The sequence below is a fragment of the Arachis stenosperma genome, chromosome 10 (genome assembly GCF_014773155.1).
Source record: "Arachis stenosperma cultivar V10309 chromosome 10, arast.V10309.gnm1.PFL2, whole genome shotgun sequence".
Classification (NCBI taxonomy): domain Eukaryota; kingdom Viridiplantae; phylum Streptophyta; class Magnoliopsida; order Fabales; family Fabaceae; genus Arachis; species Arachis stenosperma.
In genome coordinates this window covers 13120862-13135570 of record NC_080386.1, presented here as the reverse complement: position 1 = coordinate 13135570, position 14709 = coordinate 13120862, and the positions used below count along the sequence as shown (strand labels likewise).

The 14709-nt window shown below is 29.6% G+C and overlaps 1 protein-coding gene across 4 annotated transcripts; it reads right to left on the bottom strand.

The window, feature by feature from the left end:
- Positions 1 to 8139: 8139 nt before the first annotated feature.
- On the bottom strand, positions 8140 to 14464 carry LOC130955308 (probable LRR receptor-like serine/threonine-protein kinase At5g10290). 4 transcript variants are annotated; one of them, XM_057882146.1, is made up of 12 exons: positions 14279 to 14464; positions 13721 to 13858; positions 12940 to 13072; positions 12705 to 12776; positions 12062 to 12205; positions 11881 to 11952; positions 11730 to 11795; positions 11242 to 11312; positions 10994 to 11128; positions 10298 to 10639; positions 9478 to 9872; positions 8140 to 8729 (listed from the first exon to the last, which is right to left on the bottom strand). In XM_057882146.1, the coding sequence occupies exons 2-12, from the start codon at positions 13803 to 13805 to the stop codon at positions 8415 to 8417; spliced, it is 1830 nt and encodes a 609-aa protein (XP_057738129.1). In that variant the 5' UTR covers positions 13806 to 13858; positions 14279 to 14464; the 3' UTR covers positions 8140 to 8414. The 4 variants fall into 4 exon arrangements, with proteins under 4 accessions (XP_057738129.1, XP_057738132.1, XP_057738131.1 ...); XM_057882149.1 differs by having other exon boundaries at positions 10994 to 11125; XM_057882148.1 differs by having other exon boundaries at positions 14240 to 14286.
- Positions 14465 to 14709: the final 245 nt, after the last annotated feature.

The following is a 14709-nucleotide window of genomic DNA, read 5'->3' as shown; positions in this document are numbered from 1 at the left end:
TGTCTTGCTGAATAGGGAATTTAACTATTTAAGAATTTAAGGTTGCTGTCTTGCTGAATAGGGAATAGGAACTAGGAAATTTAGGATTGCTATTGTTTTATAATTTTGCGGTTTTGCTACTCCATATTCTTTTAGAATGGCTTCTGCGAATACACCATCAGAAACACCATCTTCGCAAGAACAAGGATCAACTCCTGATGCATCAATCGGAACCCAAAAAAACAATAATCAGAACTAACGATATGTATTTTGAATTTATTAAGTTTATGACTATTTTTAGTATTTTATATTTTTTATTCATGTGAAACCGGTTGTATCGGTTCAACCAATGGTTTATCGGTTGAACCAATAAACCAGTGAACCAGTAACCTGACCGGTTTGATCACCGGTCCGGTTCTTACAATTATGATTTTAAAACTCTAAATAATAAAAGAGTATTGTAACAACCACCTGTAAATTTTTTAACTATTAGATCAAGCCCAAATATATTTTAGACACTTAGTTTTTTGTTTTAATTGTTTGGATCTTCAACAAGAGATCTGTAATTAGAGATATTATCCACGTAATGGCAGCTCTATTTTTGTGGTATGTTCATATTTTTTGTTATTGTTTTGTAAGTTTTAATATTTGGGTTATTTGACTTATTGTATACATTTTTTGTGCAGTGATTTGTGATTCTCTTTTACTCTATTTTAATTAGGGATAAGTATTATTTTGGTCCTTAACGTTAAGGGTTAGAATGAAAATCGTCCCCAATATAATTTTTAATTTAGAATCATCCTTAATATTTTATTTCGTATTAAAATCGTCCTTTTTAATAAAATTTTTAATTTTATTACAAAAATACTCCTATTCAAATAAATAAAAAATAAGTAAAATTAAAAAAAGAAGAAGAAAAGAACGCCAAGGGAGGGGAGAAAGGAAAAAGGGAAAGGGGGGAGGGAAGGAGGAAAAGGGGGAATGAGGGAGGGGGATGGATCCGGCGGCGAAGCTTGGAGCCGTCGTCGCCGTCAGAAAATCCAAAACACTCACATTATTCATCTTCAAATCCTTACACTTACCGAGCCCTTGCAAAGCTGCATCCTTTGACTGATTCAACGCCAACCCATTATCCCATTTCTCCCTGAACCGCTGGTACCCCACATTTGAGTCCCACCTCCTAAACGCTCCCACCAAATCGGTGAATGGCTCCAATGCGGCGGCGGCGGGAGTGAATCGAGCGCTTCTACTGGTGATGGTGGTGGTGGTGATGGGGGAGAGGGAAGAGAGGAAGTGGAAGACAAAGAAGAAGAGGAAGAAAATGAAGAGGAGCATGATGGAGATGGTGATGGTGATGTTGATGGGTTTGGGCGGCACCAGCAGCATGGTGTTAATGGTGTTACGTCTCTGCGTCGTCATCGGGCCTTGGAGGGAGACCACGCCGCTAAGCCGTCGCCGCCAATTCGCCCACGAGCTACCGTTGGGGAAGTAGAACAGCGAAGAGAGGAGATGCACGAGGAAGGAGAAAGGACGAAGCGTCAGTGGGTCTGCTTCGACTTCTGCATCTGCTTCTTCTTCTGCATCTGCTTCCGATTCTACTTTTGCATTTGCATCTGCTTCTTCTTTGGCTTCTTCTTCTGCTTCGGCTTCTGTATTTGCTTCTTCTTCTTCTGCATCTGCTTCTTCTTCTGCTATTGAATTTGCTATTTTTGCTATTAAATTTGCTATTTTTGCTGTTGAATTTGCTATTTTTGTTGTTTTTGCTGTTACATCTGAATTTTGCTTCTTTTTCTACATCTGTTAAATTTTGCTGTTGAATTTACTTCTTTTTCTGTATCTATTTTTTATTCTTCTATTTTTTATTTTGCTATTGAATTTGATGTTGTTGTTTCTGAATTTGAATGTGTTATTGTTAGTGTTCTTGAATCTGATTATTAGTATTTGATGAAAGTAAGGAAAGTGGTAGTGGTGAAGTAAGGGAGGTAGTGGTGATGGTAAAGGTGGTGGTGGTGGTGGTGGAGGATATTTTTGTCCATAAAAATTTAAAAGGACGATTTTAAAACGAAATAAAACGTTAAGGATGATTCTAAATAAAAAATTACATTGGAGACGATTTCGATTCTGACCTTCAACGGTAGGGACCAAAACAATACTTATTCCTTTTAACTATAATTTCACTATTTTCTTAATTTGAATAACTCATAATTTTTACTTCTCAGTTCTCACATTAAAAAAATTTTTCACACTAAAAATTTTGGTATATTATTATTACTGCTATTTATTTAAAAATGAATATTGTTGTTTCTCTAATTCTTACAAATAAAAAATTATGTGTTTTATTTCTATAAATAATAAATAATGTAAAAAAAATCACATATTTCTCTTGTTCATTTATCCTTATCTTGTTTAATTTACACAACCAACAAGATAAATATCAACTGCGGTTATTTATCTCATGTGCAAATAAAATAAATTTTTTTTTTATTATTTTTATTTACATTATAAATAAGATATAATACGAAATTAAAAATATAAATGTCTAAAAAATTACATATATGTATAATATAATATTTATCTTATTTGATTTGGATAAAATATTATATTAATCTTTAATATTTGAGTTAAGACATTTAAAACGTTTTATTTTATTTTCAAATATATAGTATTGTTCTATTTTAACCTTCTAGTCAAAATTAAATTTTTTTTTTTTAAAAATATATTTTCCTCCATTATGATTTTTTTTTAAATAGCGACAAAAATTATAATTATAGTGATCATGGTAGTTATTATACTAATTTGAGTATGAAATAACTAAATAAAAGAGAAAAAAAAAAGATAACAATAAAAAGAAAGAGTATTTTTGGAAGAACAAATTTTAATTTTAACCAAAAAATTAAAATAGAACAAAATAAAATATTTAGGATGAAAATAAGATGTTTTAAACATTAAAAAACAAAATTAAAACTTAGTTTAAATATTAGAGAATAAAACACTACTTTACTAAAAAAATTATTTTTGAATACGGTATTTCGACGAAAAAATGTATTTTTTGAAACTATTTAAAATTCTTAAAGACAAAATATTATATTTGAATTTATATTTAAAAGAATTTTCAAATTTTAAAAGAGATTTCAACTATTAAAAATAAGAAATTTTAATTTTTACTTATAACAAAGGAATTTTAATTTCCTCCATTCTCTACTTCATTTTAAAATGCATTTATAATAAGTAAAGTTCAAAACTAATAAATTATAAAATTAGCTACGTATTTTATGAATAAACATAATTTAAATATTTTTATAAGACAAAATATTTTAAAAATAAACTAATATAATTATCTCAACTAAAACTGATATTTTAAAATTTAAAAACTAATTATAATATTAAAATTCTCTTATATTTTATACACCAAATTAAAAAAAAAAGGTTTATTCAAGCACACCTAAGAAATTCAATGCTTCAAACTTTATTTATTACAAATAAATAACTCAAACATTAAATTTCAAGTTTTGTGAAACTAGAATTAGAAGTGATATGAGTCAAACCAAACTTAATTTCGACTCACGAAAATTAAGCTCTAATCAAGATCATTCATTAACAATTGAGTTTATTTATAAATTTCAAACTTTGGCTTACCAAAAAACTCACATATTTGTTCAAATAACATAATTATAATGTATAATTGGAAAGTTTTATGGTGCTAAAACTAAAATCCATCCTCACCTAATGAAATAAGATGTCATTCTCCTTGTGTTACGCGTGTCCTATAAAAGTAATTGTCCCAATAAAGTTATCACCCGCAAATGACATTTATTCTCGACGTACTTAGCCTTAAACTTAAAACTATCCGTAAACACATTAATGATTTATTAAAAGAAATGTATTTTATAATACTTTATATTATTTTAATTTATCTCTTTGTGGACCTGACTTTGGATTCTGATAAAACTTTCATGCAATTTAGGAGTGGATTATGTACAGTAAAATTATTAATCAGTTTAGCTTGGGTTTGAACAATAAATAAATAATGGAGCTCTATTACTAATAAGGAAAAAAAAAAGAAAGTTTATGGCCAATAATAAAAAAAAAAATCCAAAGAAGAAAAGTTTATGGTCAACAAATTTCTCCGATCATGTTATAAACTCATAATACTTAACCTAAATAAACAATATTTTTGCCTTCTTTAAAAAATTTAAATTAGAAGTTAACTAAATATAATAAAGGATATATCTTGTTATAGAAAAGAAATATATATATGGAAGAGTTTTAAGTGTATCGAAAATATCGGTATTTTAGTTGTTTTAACTATTAATCTTAATTATAAAAAATATATATAATATATGTTAATTAAAATCAACTGTTAAAATAACTAAAATATCAATATTCAGTACACTTAAAATTTTTCATATATATATATACTCACACACGTATCATAGTTTGGTATATCTATCATTTTTTTTGGTGATCCCACTATCATTTTTATTAATTACGTTTTGCAGAAGTTAAATCTTTTACTTTCATATAACACACAAAAACAAAAAACAAAATAACAAAAGAATTTGAGTGGCTTATTAGTATACTTATGTGATTATGTCCATGTTGTTGATTTTTTTGTGTGACTTTATGTCGATATTGATTATTTCTCTTATTACTCTTAAATAAAATTTACATTGATTACCAAAAAAAAATTACATTTTTTATATAAAATCGTCAAAATTTTCTAATTCAAAATATAAAAATGAATTTTGGGATAATATGTCTATCCATTTATAAAATAAATTCGACATAATTAGTTAAGTTTAGAATGAAACCGGTTTGATATTATTAGAGAATATTATAGATTTAATGTTAACAAGACAAAGAAGATTAATTTGTATAATAATTAATTAGACTAATTATTTATAATTTTAAAGATGAAAATTATTTATATATGTTCTTTTAAAAGAAACTATTTTAACTATAAATTCAATAATTAAATTAAATTACATCACTGTCTTTTGGAAAATGATAAAACAAAAATATCGACTAAAAAATAAAAGGCCAAAATATTAATTATAAGAACAATTGCATAACGATAACCTAACTACTATATATATCTCTTTTAATATTAATGGATACTCACACTTGAATACCTAATAAGTGGTGCTTCTAATAGTGATCTTCAGTGTATTGTGATATGTGGAGTTTAAGATCGCTCATAATTTATTAATAATAACAAAACATGAAAAAGAAATTTTTTTTTCTTATGGTGTTTGTTATAACATTTTAAAAATTAATTTTTAATTAATAAAAAAATTTAAATAGTTAATATTTAATTTAAAATATAAAAATGAATAAATTTTAAAATATTATAAAAGAAAAATTAAATTCAACATCAAATAATAAACACTAGAAAATTGATTTTTTTTCATTATTTGGTCTTGCATTTCTGAAAAGGATCACACATTTTTAAGTTTTTTTTTTCTTATTTTAGTAGCAGAGACCCATTTTTAATTAATTTATTTATTTATTGCTCAAACCCATTGTACACATCCACTTCTAAATTGTGGGAAAGTCTCGTTAGAATTCAAAACCAGGTCTACAAAAAAATTAAAATAATATAAAGTATTATAAAATATATTTCTTTAAATAAATCGTTAATATGTGTTTATGGTCAGTTTTAATTTTACAATTAAGTAATTTGAGGGACAAATGCTGTAATTTGTGGGTCCCGTCCTCCGGATTCCGTTTGTATTGGAGTCAACTGTGACCGTTATAATGAAACCGTCATTCCCATAGGACACGCGTAATCATAAAAGAGTGGACACGTTACTTCATTACGTGAAGATGAAATTGAGTTTCAGCACCATAGAATCTCCTTATATAATTTTATATAAATAAATTATAACATAATGAAAAAACTTCCATTTTTTCAATCCTCTATTATATATAAAAATTATGAGTTTGTGTGTATAATTATTGCGGTCATAAATTAAACGTATAAAACGCATAATATATGTATTAATATAAATAATTATAATCTATTATATATTACTAATTTTATAATCAAAATATGTTACATGTTATTTTTTTATTATAATTAAATCAATTTTTTTTAATTAAAGAGTTCTATCCTTCTTTCTCTCTTTTTTTTTTATTTTTCATTCTTTCACTATTCTATCTCTCTTATATATTATTATCATTGACTAATTATAAATTTAACAATCAAAATATACAATATGACATTCTCTAATTATAATTATAATTAAATTAAAGTTAAAATTAAAATTAAAATATTAAAATAAAAATATATCTATACTATATTATTAATTTAACAACTAAAATTATATATATTACTAATTTTATAAATATACCACATGCAGGGATAGAAACAGATCAGGTCAAGTCAGACTTTACTTTTAATAGGTTTGGTCTGTCATGTAGTTAATTAGCCTACAGTCTGCTATAGGCTCTTTATAAAGTACTAGACCTGACTTGGCCTGTTAAAAGACCTGATCTTTTCTTTTTTTTTTTACGAAATAAAAATATTATTTAAAAAAATTATTTTTTTAATATAAATATTTATATGTAATGTCATATTTAATATTATAAAAAATTTTAATCTTTTAAAGTATTTAAAATATACAAAAATATTTATAATAAAAATATAATAAATTTAAAATATCTCATAATTTTGTTAATAATAAAATATTATTTATATATTTAATTATATTTTAAAAGGTCCAGGCAGGCTTGACAGGCCAATAAGGCTAATTAGTGAGCCTGGGTCTGGCCTATTAATATATTAAGGCTTTTAAAACAGGTCAGGCCAAACACAGGCCAGGCTATAGGCCCCTGACAGGCGCCTGGCCTTTTTCCACCCCTAACAACATGTTACTCTTTTATTGCAATTGAAATTAAATCTTTTCCTCTAAAATTAAAGAGTTATCTCCTCCTCCTCTCTCCCTTTTTCTATCTTTCATTTTGTCTCTACTCTATCTCTCCTATATATCATTATCAATGGCTAACCACAACTTAGACAATTAAAATGTACATGACATTCTCTAATTGTAATTAAAATTAAATTAAAGTTGAAACTAAAATTAAAATATTAAAATTAAAATATAACTATATCATATTACTAATTTAACAACTAAAATGTGTCACATGACACTCATTCAAATTGAGATGAAATATTTTTATTTAAAATTAATAAATTTTCTTCCTCTATTTTCTTATCTACCTTGCTTTCTTTTGTCTATTTAACTATTTCTTTCTACCCTTGCCACTTTATATATAACTTATAATATATATTTTACATTTTATATTTTATATTGCTAATTTGACAAATCAAAATATGCCATGAAATATTCTTTCATTACAATTAAAATAAAATCTTTTTTTTTTAAATTGACAAACTCTCTCTTTCCTTCCAGGCTTCCTCGTCTTTATCTTTCTCTATTTTTTTTATTCTACAAAAAATAAAATTAATAAAATAATATAATTTAAATATATAAAGAAAAAATATTATTTTTAAATAGCAAACATAAAAAATAATCATTTTTATTTATACAACAGATTTAACACCAAATTAAATATAAAAGCATACACATTAAATTCTTTTAAATTTTAGAAATAAATGTTAAAATTAAGTATTAATAAAAAAATATTTTATAATATATAATATCAGAACAAAATCAACGTAATTTCAAAAGATTTATATTCCCGTAATAATATTATTACGGGCAAAAAACCTAATATGTATATAATTGAATTAACACAAAAACACAAACCAATGAGTTGAACTTACTCGACATATTTAATATATGAGCTTAACTACAAAATCGTGCTTGCATTACAAATTCACAAAATCATACTTCCATTACAAATTCATAAACTCAGCTTATGTTAACGGTTGCTTCTAGCCTTATGAAGAGAAATTTAAAGGTTATGATGTACACTTTGATTATCTACGTTAAAACTTTATCTTGTGCCCTTAATGAATACCATAAGACAACATAAAATTCTTAGAAAATTCAGAAACAAACGGAGCCTCGATTTCTCGGTTTCCTAAAACTGGGTTTTCGAGCTATTGAGGAGTACCTGCTCAGTTTCACACATCCATGCATTATTTAAACAAACTGCAAAACCTGTAATCACGGCTTAGAAAAGGAAAAGAAAGATCCAAAATGTCATGTTCATAGCTTTGGTTGAAAAGTCTCATGTATTCTCACAAGGGTTTGCTCTATGCACATGAACTACTTTAAGGAATTACATGGAAGAATTTCTGTAATTCACTAAAACAGACTACAGAGTTTGGCCCCCAATTTTTTTGGGTTTGGCTCATGTTTTTCAACCACAGCTGTCAACATTTTATGACGTGTGATTGTAATTTGGATACTCTAATAACAGAAATTTTTTGTTCTACAAAGACACTGATGACCTCATCGATCGTATCATCTTCCACCAGACAACTCAATGGCATCTTGGTTATTTATTGAATCTTCTCCCCACCCCAATCTTCTTTGCAGTCTCTCGTAATCCTGCCTCCGGTTGACCTCTACGTGTTGCCATTCCTCCCACCTTTCGGCCAGTCCTTCTCCGTCCAACATTCTCACGACCTCCGACATTGCTGGTCGGTCCTCTGGTGATGCTTGTGTGCAGAGTAATGCAACTTGAACAATCATTTCAACTTCTTCTATTTTGTAATTTTGTTTCAGGTTGCGATCAACAATAGCATCTAGTCTTTTCTCCCGTTCAAGTTTCTTAACCTTCAACATCACAAATATGGCAAAAACAGTAACCAAAAAGCACAAACAGAATTGCACAAGCTCCACGTCTCTTATTATTAGTTCACCATTCACCATTCACCATTCACCATTCATTATCAATTATCAATATGATCAAGGTGAGAAAGTATAAGGAACCAACTTTTCTTTTTTAATTATAAAAATTTTCATTTTTTGGAGGATTAGCATTTAGGATTTATAATTTAAAATTTAGAGTTAAGGATTTGACATAGGGTTTAGAATTTAAGATAAACAAAATAATCTTAAAAAAATTGGCTAATGTTGGCTGAAAAAAATTGGTTCCCTAGCTTTAGTCGATCAAGGTAAGGGCATTTGAAACCAAAACGTACACTTTAAACAATAAGTTATTATGGACAAAAGCAAACACTAACTTCCCCGGGGTTTAAAAAGACCATACTTAATACCCTTATATTCCTAAATTGTGTAATATATGAAACTGATCTCCACTACAAGCATAAGATTTGAGAGTGGTAGGTGTAAATATGATAGATAAAAGGGTGCTGAGTCTAATGTCACTTAACTTTAAGGGAGATCACTGTAATTTACCATATACAATCATACTCACAATGTGTATTGATAAAATAAAATGCCAAACCGGAAATCATCAAGGCATCGAAGCAAAGTTCAGAGCATGTTCCTACATTTAAAAAACAACCAGACACACATGGGGAGCAGACAAAAAGGTTAGGATAAAAGGAGGTTGTCTTACATGGTCAAGCAACAGCACATCGTCTTCCTCTTCCAAACGTGAAAAGTCAATTGCGCGTTGACCTGTAACGAGCTCTAGAAGCATTATTCCATATCCAAAGACATCAGTCTTTTCTGAAGATTTTCCAGTGGACAAGTATTCAGGAGCTATGTGGCCCATGGTCCCACGAACTTGAGTTGTCACATTAGTCCTTCGAACGTCAACTAACTTTGCTAAACCGAAGTCTCCTACAACTGCCTCGAAGTCTCCATCCAGTAATACATTAGCTGCCTTCACATCCCGATGGATAATCTTAGGATTGCATTGCTCATGAAGATATTCTAGGCCTCGGGCTGTTCCCAGAGCCACTTTTTTCCTCGTAGGCCAATCCAAAACAGACTCCCCAGGTTTAAGTTCTTCATAAAAAAATGACCCAAGTTTTAGAGCTAGCATAAACAACAATATACAGTTCTATGTTATCAATACAAATTTAAATTTGGCGGAGCAGGATACAGAATTATTTATGCTAACTAGTGGACATTTGAAATTGGGTAAGCCTACATTATGACAGTTCTATTGATTATATAGATCAACTTCATCTTTCTCTATCGTGTTTTATTTCCCTAAGCCTCTGTTATGATGATGATAATTATACTCTGGAATGTTAAATAGCTATAGGAATGAAACAAAATAAGGATGCAAAATGGAGGCAACTCTTCAACTATACGAAGAACCTGTGCAATCACAGTTATAAAAATAAATAAAAATATTACTCTCGCAAAGCCAATTTGATTTATAACTAGCAGGACTGCTCGTGCCATATAAGTTGATGGTTAAATACCTCGAAGACGATAGGCAACACTTAGGTTCTGCATGAAGGGATAGACTAATAGGCGCTCCGTTGGAGTCGTACAGAACCCAATCAGCCGTAACAAGTTCCTATGGACAGCTACACTTATCATCTCAACTTCACGCTGGAAAGCAGCATCTCCACCAGGACTTTCATAATCGGTTAACCTTTTAACAGCAATTTTTGTGCCATCGGGTAGAACACCTTTATAAACCTTCCCAAAGCCTCCCTGTCCTAAAACATTTCTCTCACTAAAGTTGTCTGTAGCTATTTGCAGTTCTCTCCAAGCAAATCTTTTCAGCTGACCAAATGCAATTCGCCCATCAACTTCACCTGAAAAAGCAAGGGAGATAGGTAATTTACATTAATTAATTTCATATTGTTATTACACTCTACATTAAAAGCTTCCAGTTTCCTGAATTCTCTTTTTCTTTCTATTTAAATTTTTCATCTCTTAAAAGATAACTTTTCCTCTTGTTCTTCTTTTCTATGTTGAAAACATCCTTGTATGAAAATTAACATAATATATATTATATAGCATTATTTCAACATGATTTCACAATGAAAGCAGTACTAGAAGGTTTAATCCGTAGATTATCGAGATTTAACCGAATCTTGCCCTAGTCGACCAAAATGTAGGAAAAGCTTAACAAAAAAAATTGCAAAGAGTATAAACAGAACTCGAACCTGCAACATCTACGTAAACATCACGCTTGTAGCTCTTGCGCCAGAAGAACAGTAGACCACCAAGACAAATAATAACAACTAAACCTAAAACTATTCCAACAATGATGCCAGTTTTCGGTTTATGCGATGAACCTGCTGAACAAAGGAAAACTAGTTTCAGAATACTGTGTGTAGCAGGGGTGGGTGAGGTAAATACTAAATAGCCTTCAAAAATAGAAAAGGATCAGCAAATATTTCAAACAAGTAACCTTGGTCTGCAATATCATAGGCACAAAGTTTATGATAATTCATGCCACAGTTCAACTTATTTCCAGTGAAACTGCAACATGGAACACAGAAACAAAGTGGAACTATTAAAAAGTTAAATTAATTCCGCTATTAACAAGCAAAAACAGTGCATGGATCGAAATTTGAATATACAAGAGTGGCCATTCCAACACAACACTCTCACTTCTCACAGCAGGAGCACCCTGACAGACGCAAATAATTCAAGGACAACGACAGAGGTGCCTTTTTACAAGTTTAATTTCTTGATTGCTATAATACAGAGTATCTTTCTTAAATTAACTAAAATGTCATCAATTTCCCTGCTCATTCAGTATGCCTATTTCATATGGCATCTTGTGTCGGATTCTTTTGGACATTGTGACTACCTATGATCTTTGAGTCAGGGAAAGAACGGTAGCTTTCAACTATGGTTTAAATGTCTCAAGTAACTGTTGATTACCATACATACTTGTATTTAGAAACATTGAATAAGCCTTCTGGAATCTGACCACTGAGATCATTTGAATCTAGAAGACTGCAAAACAGAAATTCAAAAAATCAATCAGATCATAAAGTGATACTGAAAGTTTTATGCCTGCATCTAAGAAAATATTACATACACATTGATCAGGCTTGGAAGATTGGCTAATGATTCAGGAATAGATCCGTTGAGGTTGTTTTGACTCAATGTTCTGATTGCAAGACAAAAAATAGATGCATTCAAAAAAGGTTAACAATGGAAAACAAATGCTATTAATCACTATATATCTGTAGAACTTGGAAACAGATTTCCATACTTACAAGAACTGAAGCTTTTTAAGGTTACCAAGGGAAGAGGGTATTTCACCGGTTAATCTGTTGTTTTGCAGATCCAATCTGACTAATCTTGTAAGGTTTCCTAATTCTTTTGGTATACCTCCAGTGATGCCATTCCCATTTAGAACACTATATGCATAGAATACAGACATAAGCCATTTGTTACATTTTAAATCTTGATTGTGAGGTTCATAGTAGGAGTAAATACTAAATACAGTTTGGAAAAGCAACAAATGACTTTTCAGAATATAACCAGATTACAATACAAAGATGCACATGCATGGCTCACATTAAAAGAAAATACATTTCTGGAAAAATATCAAATGACTATCCAAATCACCACACATCCACAGTCCCATAGAAACACATAGAGAGCAGGGGAGAAAGCAAGCAAAGGATGACACATGTGACACATATTTCTATATTCATTGTCTAAAATTTAATCCTGAGATAAACGTGCACCGAGAATTTACATGCTTTCACAGTTCAGATTATAATACTCATGCAAAAGACCAAGAAAGATACGACTAGCAAATAAAATGTGGGCAAGTGAAGGGAAGTAAAATTCAGTTGCAAAGTTTCTATAAAATTTTACCCATGTGTGAATATTTCATTTATAAAGACTTACAGAGTTTGAAGACCTTTTAATGCTCCTATTCTTGGTGTCAAGTATCCTGTAAATCCCATAAATGCTAGTGAACTGCAACAAACTAATTTATATAATTATCCAGCACATAAATATTCAATATATAAAAATGCGGCATGGATAATCTTACTGTAACAAAGACGTCCATTGACCTATTCCGCACATCAAATATTTAAAAGAAAATAATCGAGAGAGATTTGCGTTAAGAATATCTTACACTTGATAAATATTGCCACTTGGGTCACAGTAAACATTAGACCAAGTGCACGGGCTGACTTGGTCTCTATTCCAGTTAGTAAGCTGATTTTTTGAAGCATTCAATGATAACTTCAATGCATATAGGGCTTCCTCTGAAAGAACAGGATCATCATAATTCATACAGCTATTGCAACTAAATCTAGAAGTCATCAACACTTGCAACTTTCACAAAAACAAAAAGACAATTATATCTAAGATCCTTAGAATTTTTTATGTATATCCCATATACAAAATTAGCGGCTTCTTTTCAAATTTCTGAAACATGTTCTTCCTCAATAAGTAAATGACCAGAATTCCAAAGTTTTATAATCAACGAAAATGGTTATTCTACAATTGGCATAATGATCATTCATAGAAGACAAACGTCACATAAAGATTGCAAGCAGTTCAAACGAAACAAACACTCATAGAAAATAGCAATATTAGTCTTTGGGGTTTTTATGTCAAATGTGACTCAACTTCTCACTCTGAAATTCTCCCTATCCTCTATCACACTAGCGCAGCCAACTTCCTCCTAACCCTAAAAGCCGATTTTGATTCCAGTGGCAGAGGGAAATAAAAGTTAATATTGAATCTAATTTCTTATGAAACCTCAATTGTTATCCACATTAAAGCTGAAATCCGAAATTGGCCATGGAAACAAGAACAAAAGGAAACAAGATTATTACAATTTGACTTAAATGTTACATAGTTCCCATGCTTCTCAATATTTTTCTCGTAAGATGAATACAAGATTGTACCTTGTGAATTATTTTCAAGCTCTGAAGAACATAGTCTAGCCAATAGCAAAAACAACACTATGAAACCCATTTCTACTTGTATCATCCACTTGCACCATGTGCATGATAATCAATCAGCATAACGAACGACCTTCAACTCTGCAATGCAGAATATCAAACCATTAAGATGAAACAATTAAATTAAAACAATAAAGACAAACGCTACATAAAGATATGAACCAAAATGCCAAAGTCATGAACCTCCAAAAAAAAAAAAAAAACTCTTCATAATAGAGATGTCTTGCATGTATGCCTCATTTATATATATAATTTCTTCCTCCGTTTTCAAAAATAACCGTCAATATGAACAGAGCAAAAAATAAAAAATAAAAAAAATCAGTGTTTATTGCAAAAGAAAAAATCAGAGCAAAGAAAGGAATAAAAAATAAAAAACATATGACATATCTGCCAAAAGCATGAGTGAGAAAACTTAATACTAATAGATACGGTTAAAGAAGAAGAAGAAAGAGAAAACGAAACCCAGAATTGGAACTATGTAGAAGAGTCTTTAGTCATTACTCATTAGGTCATCAATAGAGTTGCGGTGAGTAGAAGACAAAATATGAAACATTGTCTCTTTTTTCTTTTTATTTCTTGTCATTTTTTGTGAGTGGAAGATAAAGAAGTAAAATAAATAATTGAGGAAAGAAATAAAGGAAGTAAATGTGTGGAAATGAGGTACGTACTAGCCTACTAGGTGAGAAAAGAGTGTTTTGAATGAACATTGAAGGAGAAGCAGAATACTGATTAGTTAATACTAAACTAACAGAGAGACAGCTTTTTTTTTATTGAGGCAGCTCATTTAGATGGCTAACTTTTTTTATATGGATTAAATATGTGTAATACACTGTTATTGTTTTTTTCTGGAATTATTTATTTTTTAAATTGATATTAATCAAATTGAATGGTTTAATTTATTTAAAAAAAATTATAAATTAGAGGGTTTGATT